A 7,895-nucleotide genomic window follows, 5' to 3' on the forward strand; every position below is an offset into this window, starting at 1 on the left:
AACCTCTACATACGGGTGTGCACACTACCAGGTGAGCTACCCAGGTGCCTGAGCCTTAATGTTTTGTAGTAAGACATTTATGACTTGAAGGTCAGTGGCTAAAAACTATAAACACACACATATCACACATTATTATAGTTCAAATACCTGTGGCACTCCAAAGTTGCAGATGTGCTGAAGGTGAGAACGGATAACCGACAATTCACTCTCCATTCTTTCATATTGACTCCACACCCTCTCCATTTCCTGAATAAAAAGATTTGAAGATTTGTGAAATATAAAAAACATAATGAATATAAAAAAAAACAAGTAAATCAACAGCAGAATCTGCAGTTTATGTACATATCACATCCAATAAACTCATGTAGAGCCATTGTCATTCTGGTTCCCTGCCCTCCATGCTTATTACACACCAATGATACATCACACATTCTGGCCCGGATTGTGACCAGCTCTTCCTGGAGCAAAGCCTTCTGGGCCAGTGCTTCTTCCTGGGCCCTGGGCCCCTGGCTTTTCCACTCCTCAAGCTGCAGTCTGGATACCTCTAATGCACACTGGACGCTGTCCTGCAACAGGAAAAAAAAGTCTTTATTATTTTTTTATTCTTAAACCAGTCACAATACTGTTTGCTTTTTATAATTTAAATAGCCTTACATTTGTAGTCTTATGTTGTAATTACTCACCTTATCCATCTGTAGCTGGGCCAGTTCTACAGACAGAGACTGGAGCAGCTTGTCACACCCACATAACCTCGTCAATACAACCTGAAGAGGGACAATCTTAATCAAAACTCAGAGAGAAACATCTAATAAGATGATAAATAATGGCACCGTACTCTGGTGACAGTTACAGAAGATTGTGAATACTCACGTCTGCATCACTTTCAAGAGGCCTGATTGGTGGGATTTCCCTCGGGTCAGGCTTCTGGACCTAAAAGGCATCATTTTGTTAAACGTTACTTTTAAAAAAATTATAAAACAGTGTTCTTTTGATATGGTTTCTTCCTGTGTTCCAGCTTTTATCCATATGTGATTGTAAATAGAATTTTTATGAGATCATTTTTGAATATGTTTTTACGAAATCCTTTGGGCTGACAGTCGCTTAATGTAGGTGAATGCTTGAATGCTTCAATGTTAACGTCTTTCAAAGGAGCACAGCACAAGCTTCAGCGCTCTGGGTGAGACAAACAGAGGCCACAGCCTAACATTGTACAGAAAATTAAGATACATTTGTAATTTGGCATTTCATTTTATGTAGCATAATCACAGCAAAACTAATCATAATTAGACACAGATATTACACACAATAAAACAAGATCACAATATATGATTTATTAGTCAAAAATAAAAACTGACACAATAAGCATTAGCGACAATATAGCACAGTGACACGCACATCAAAAAGTCAGTGACATACTAGTACACAGAACATATCACAAGGACTACAAAAACACTGTTTATCGTATCGATACAAATTAGTCTGCACGGTTAGAGACAAAACACAAACAATATTTTTTTTGGAGACACACGAACAACACAACATAGGTTTAAAGTTGAACCACACGAGACACCACAGGAACACAAGGCGCAGCAAAGAGGGCTGTACCATAGCTGGCGGTAGCACACGGACAGATACATTGCTGCGGTGATGGTGATGATGGTGGTGGTGGTGGTGTGGGGGGTGGGGAGCATGTGCGGATCTCGATGAGGGGGGTAAAGGGGGCAGTAAGTCTGCATGTGCCCCTGTGGAGTAGCTCTGAAGGAAGAGACAGTATGTGGATGATAAGAACAGAGAACACATGGCATTATACAAAACATAGCGTGCTGCTGTACACTGCTGCACACTAGTCTGGGTGTTTGCTGTAAATGTATTGTTCAAACTATAATCACCTTTCCTAAAGATCGTCTCCCACCCGAGATATGATGGACAGACCCATAGGTAGGTATAGGCTGTAAACAATGAAAAAGATTCCGAGTCACATGAGATGTTTAGTGAGACAAAATGATGTTGAAGGGACAGTTCACCCCAAAATCAAAAATACATATTTCTCCTCATACCTGTAGTGCTATTTATCAGTCTAGATTGTTTAGGTGTGAGTTACCCAGTGTTGGAGATATCGGCCCTAAAGATGTCTGCCTTCTCCCGGATATAATGAAACTAGATGGAACTCGAATTAAGAAGCTCAGAGTGCCAGAAAAATACACTTGGAAAAAAAACTCAACAGCAATGTCTCTTTCTAGAATTCATGACCCGGTTACTCAAAATAATTCAGACCTGGTTGTGAGCAGTTTCATCCAGGAACTATTTTCTTTTTACTGAACTACACATGCCAACTGTATCACGATGCAGAAGGAAGCTCACTCATGGATGTCTTCCTTGTTGCTAGCTCACCTTAGGTAGCTAACGTTACAGCTCAGCCGAGGAGGACGCCATTAACGTTTACATCTCACTATTGGCAGGTGTAGGAGTTTTAAAAAATACATATTTGAGAGAAGGCAGACATCTGTGAGGCCGATACTAGAGCTGGGCAATATGGAGAAAATCAAATATCACAATACTCTTGAGCAAATAGATCGATGTTGATATTGCGACCATCACAAAAATATTTTCACAATAAGAATTTAGATGGATAATCAGCAATAATGTGGATATAATGACTAAGTGGGGAAAGGCAAATAATAAAACAGTGAGTAAGTCTGGTAAGTTCAGAAAATTACATCACTACAGGAAAAGGTTTGCCATATTACGATATCATGATATCCAAAATCTAGGACGATATCTAGTCATATATTGATATAATATCAATATGTTGCCCAGCCCTAGCCTATAGCTCCAACACTCGACTTGGAGTGGAGTCAGGAATTCATTTCACTGCTTGTTGTAAGTGTATGACTATGCATGTGACAAATGAATGAATATTGATTTTTTTTTTATAACCCATGCTATTGGAGTATATTTAATAATCAAGATAAACCAAACAGGTCCTGACCTTGCTTAGGTTTTGCCACCTCTCCGTGACTGGAGTGTTAGGAGTGGATTTGAACTCCAGGTTAGGTGAGGCAGGTGCGTAGTACAGGGTTTGTGGCAACATGCCAGAGTCATCGTGAGGTCGAATGTCAACCCTTCCCACTGGTGTATGAGGTCGTGACCCCAGCTGACCTCTTGAGGTCAAAGAACCTGAACGCATCATCTCTGTCTGAGTGGGTGGTGGTGTGTTTTGGTCAGGAAGAGAGTCTTCCTCTTGGTGTGGACCACAGGCTCTTCTGCTAAGCCCAGAAGGGCTGGGTGTTCTGTTTAAAGAGAAAACAGAACAGAAATGCCGAAGCTGGGACCTTTCTTTTGTCAGGTAAACCACTGGGATTTAAATATGTGCCATTCACACACACAGAATTGGCCACCTGCTGTTTCTCTGACGCACACTCCGCCTCCCCCTCTCCTCTGACTGCGATGTCCGCATCCTGAGATGACTCGGTTCGCTCACAGTCCTGCTGATGTGCCTGTGTCTTTGGGAGGGACCCTCCCCATCAGAGGGGGGTTTAGGGAAGTCCACCGATTCACTGCTGCCACCCATCTGTGTGAAATCCTGATAACTTGAGCAACGCCTGAAATGATCAGAGATGCAGCTGAAAAAAGGCTCAATCATGAAATATGTTTGATTTTCACTGTATAACACCTTTAGTGAAATGTGCTGTACCTGTTCAGGGAGCAGTTTGGCTCCATTGCAGCAGACTGACTGAGGGCTCTGACCCAACCCAACATGTCCTCCTGAGTGTCAGCACTGAAGAAATAAGAGCGCATTCCCTGGTGTACCACCTAGTTTTACAGAAAGCATTCACAATGTTATTGTTCCCCTCATAAAGGATCCTTGGTTGAGCTGAAGGTAATGAATTAGATAAAACTGATTGACCAAAATACTGAAACCCCAAACCCCAGAAATCTTGCTTTAATTTGGCCTAATTGGATGCATATTGACAGACGATGGAGTAAGAATAGTTCCTGTAGAAGAGTTTATTTTGGTGATCAGCAACAGCAGCTTTAAAAGGCAAGACTTCAAATCAAATGTCAACAAGTTATTAATTTATACCTTGAAGGTGAACTTTCTGTTCTTGCATTCTCGCGGCGTGCAGAACAGGATTTTGTAGCTCGGCAGTGGGATGCTGCCCAGCACAGATTCTTCTCTACTGTCTAGAGGGGGACAGAAATGAAGTGAAAGAAAAAAGAGATGCATTGTTGTACAGTCAGAGGACATTAAAGCGTTTCATTCCAGACAAAGGGCTGGGCTACAAGCTGTGTACCTTTATAGTAAAACAGACAGAAGTTGGAGAGGACAAACCACCTTCTCTTCCATAGCTTCAAACCAGAGCTGTCCTGCAGAAGGGAGATTCATTAGGGGTTGCTCTTTACTTAACTCACTCTTCTACATGCAATGATGAAGTTATAAATTGTCAAGCACACCATGTTTGGAACATTACTTTTTTGTTGAGCCATCCTCTGATGACCACAGGGCAGTTGGGGTCTCTCTTGGCAGCCTGACATCTTTTCCCAAATGTTTGTAGCTTTCCATTGCTTTCCTGTTACCCGCAGATGGAGTTATATACATTTGTATGCATCGACAGCTTCAAAGTAAGCGGTCCACATGTGCACAGAATGACAATATGCAAACGTAAAACATACCTTTATGACAGGAAAGTAGGAAATGGTGGCCACGCTGGATGCTTGGCTTACTCTGTCCTGGTCATCCATTCTGCAGTATGAAACAGAAATATTAAGACTGCAGTTAAAAACAGCCAGATGGACTTCCATAAAAAAGGAAAGGAAGATGAGGTAATTAGAGTTGGATGCAAATGTCACATCTGAAATGTCAGTGTTTGCACCCAAACTAAAGCCTAACCTGTTTTTTTCATGTACAGGTGTGTTTATAAGAGTATAGCTTCATTCAAGATCATTCAGTATTTACTTAGTGGTACAAACAAATACAAATACACAAAATATCTCAATTGTGATGGATTTTTGAATAAAAGCTCAATCAAGTAAAGAAATCACATAATAAAAGATCCACACATAGTTTACCACAACCTCTGAATTAACACCTGGTTTCCTTACTGCCAAGAAAATGTCAAAACTATATATATATATATATATATATATATATATATATATATATATATATATATATATATGTATATATATATATATGTATATGTATATATATATGTATATATATGTATATATGTATATATATAATGTATATATATGTATGTATATATGTATATATATATATGTATATATATATATATGTATATATATAATATGCATGTTACGTGACCATTTCTGAACAACGCTTCCCTATATCTTCTTCTTCTATCTTCTTAAACATTTGAATGGACTGGTTGCTCTGAGTGAGGCTAAGACATGAGGCCTTACCAATACAATCTGAACCAGAGTCTCCCTCTGTAGAAGCAGTCAGTCACTCCCATGAGCAGCACCCTGTAAACCTCCGAGCACCCATTTGCCACATTCCCATATAGTTGAGATTTTTTCCTAATCAACTGTTCATCGTCTCTTAGTGACTTGGTGTTGTTGCTCTCCCACTTCCAGCGAAAACTCTCTCACAATTCTATTCTGAGCCACAACAGGCTGGTGCGCATCCCCACCACGAAACTGACAGGTGACAGCTGCATCGCCGTGGTAGCAGGGAGGGGCCAGGGACTGTGTGAAAACCAATCTGGCAGCAGGGACGGGCTGGTATGAGAGACGAGATTTGGAATGTGTCCCAAACTGCAGAACTGCAGCATTGACTGCTGAGGACAGAGAACCAAAATAAAAGAGCGTCGTGCCGGGGACGTAAAGTGGCCTGTTGAAGACAAATGTTTAGGGAGGTGTGGGCGTCACTGTGTCACAGGTTTGTGTGGTTCTGTAGAGACATGCAGTCTCTTCAGGCACAGGGTCATAAGGTTTAATCAGCATATTTCTTATATAATAAACTTTGTTATTCAAGTAAAACTTGAATGTTTGCCAATGTTTTCTAGATGTGCAGTATATATATATTTTCTTGTGTTTAGTATTGCATTGCCAGACCCTTATAATGACATATATGCAAAATTAGATCTGATCTATCTTCTTAAAATCCTTTTTTATGTCTTAAATTGCTACTTACAGTTTTTCTTAAATTTCTACTTACTACCAAACTACCAACATTTAAATTTGTATGTTTTTGAACAATATTTTTATTTATTTTTGTATGCTACACTACTTTATGTGTGCACTGTACTGTATGTATGTGCTGTATTTGCAGTTTATGTATGCATGTATGTATAATAATGTAATAAAGTAATCACTTCATTTACAGACTCACTTGACTAGGAAACAAATATTCTTATTTAAACTAAATATCAGCAACTTCAATTTATATGTACCTGTTGTAGCTGCGTCAGCAAAGCTTCATTTTACAGCTTATCTAAACTGTACAGTTATTGTTGACCCCCATGAAACAGCAGTACAGATGAACTTGAAGATAAAAATTCATGAGAAACATCTCACACTGAGCCTCAACACGCACAGACTGCCGCAGTCTATGGCGGTAACAACCACAATCCTCTATGAGTAAGACATGAGGGAAAATAATCAAGCCTTTGTGAGAGATGAGAGCAGAGACTAACAACCTCATAGCCGCTGGGGGTTACGTGGGTGTTGTGAACTATTTGGAAAATCTCCTTCTTAATCAGTGGGGGTGACTTTCTTGGGGAGGAGAAGACTTAAAATGCTAAAGAGGGATTGAGGGAAGGACAAATGGTGGGTCTGTTTACCACACAGAGTGTGCTTTGTGGTGCCCAAAGACTCTGGAGCATCATGTGAAGTTGGAAACAGAGCATGTTGAATAAAATATCCTCCCTCTCCATCAACAAAAACATTTGCATACCTCCTACATTCTCATGTATTTTAATGTCAACCAAAACATCACTATACGTTTAACCTTGATGTGTAAAGTGGTGATGTAAGGTGCTGTCACAACCTCATGTCAGGATACTGGATTATTGTACACAGCATATTTCATATATCTTCCCACAGTGAAGGGTTATAGGAGGCATAAAAGTTGCTGGGTAAATACAGCTGGACTATCACAGCTTGGCAAAGCTGAGAAAAAGTCCCCCAGTCAATCTGTAGTAGCTCAGCCACAGATAGTACATCACATCGCTGTTCACAGTACTGCTAACCCTGATCAACAGCCATCTTTTTTTGTTCAATGTATACTGTAAACTTATCAATGAATGGAAATACAGGATTAATAAAGCAACACTGAAATAAACTCAAACATATCTCTGTAGCAATACTTTATAACGAATGTTCGAATACTACTCAGAATGACATAAGATATAAATCATAATGAAGATGCCATATTGCTGTACCTGACTAATTGTGCCCGCCTGCTGACTGCTTCAAGCTCCATCACTTGGCACTCTTCCTCACAGCATCTCCTCAGGCTTGGCTGCCCTCTTCCTGGTTAGCAAAAGCTCCTGTTGCCCAAACAGCCACAACCCTCCCCTGCTATACTCCGCTTCTCTCCTCTCCTGTGAACCTGCCTGTCCGTTTCTCACTCCTTCCCTCTGTTCTGACTTAGCTGCAGCGTTTGTCCGATGATCTACCTATGCTGGCTGTTAACACTCTTCTGTGCAACAGTGCACTCTCTGTGAGTCTCCCCCCCTCCCACCCCCCCCTCCACTTCAGTGCCCCTCCCTCTCACGCTGCCCTTGACAGCCTCTCTGTCTTTTGCTGAGTGTGGGTTTGTGATATAGGAATTTATTTACAAAAAAAACAAAAAAAAACAGCTGTTCTCCCTTTTTTTTCTCTGCCCCTTTGCATTATTTGAATTTCATTTGTCGGCTATTTGGATCTAG

At 40.5% G+C, this 7,895-nt stretch overlaps 1 protein-coding gene across 1 annotated transcript; it reads right to left on the minus strand.

Annotated features, from left to right (window-relative positions):
* Window positions 1-1,388: 1,388 nt before the first annotated feature.
* On the minus strand, window positions 1,389-4,561 carry plekha4 (pleckstrin homology domain containing A4). Its single transcript, XM_078279809.1, has 8 exons — window positions 4,473-4,561; window positions 4,296-4,368; window positions 4,085-4,185; window positions 3,695-3,813; window positions 3,399-3,602; window positions 2,990-3,290; window positions 1,890-1,949; window positions 1,389-1,755 (listed from the first exon to the last, which is right to left on the minus strand). Exons 4-8 carry the CDS (start codon window positions 3,796-3,798, stop codon window positions 1,405-1,407), a joined length of 1,020 nt encoding a protein of 339 aa, XP_078135935.1. The 5' UTR covers window positions 3,799-3,813; window positions 4,085-4,185; window positions 4,296-4,368; window positions 4,473-4,561; the 3' UTR covers window positions 1,389-1,404.
* Between the last annotated feature and the right edge of the window lie 3,334 nt (window positions 4,562-7,895).

This window comes from Sander vitreus, chromosome 21, assembly GCF_031162955.1.
Source record: "Sander vitreus isolate 19-12246 chromosome 21, sanVit1, whole genome shotgun sequence".
NCBI lineage: Eukaryota > Metazoa > Chordata > Actinopteri > Perciformes > Percidae > Sander > Sander vitreus.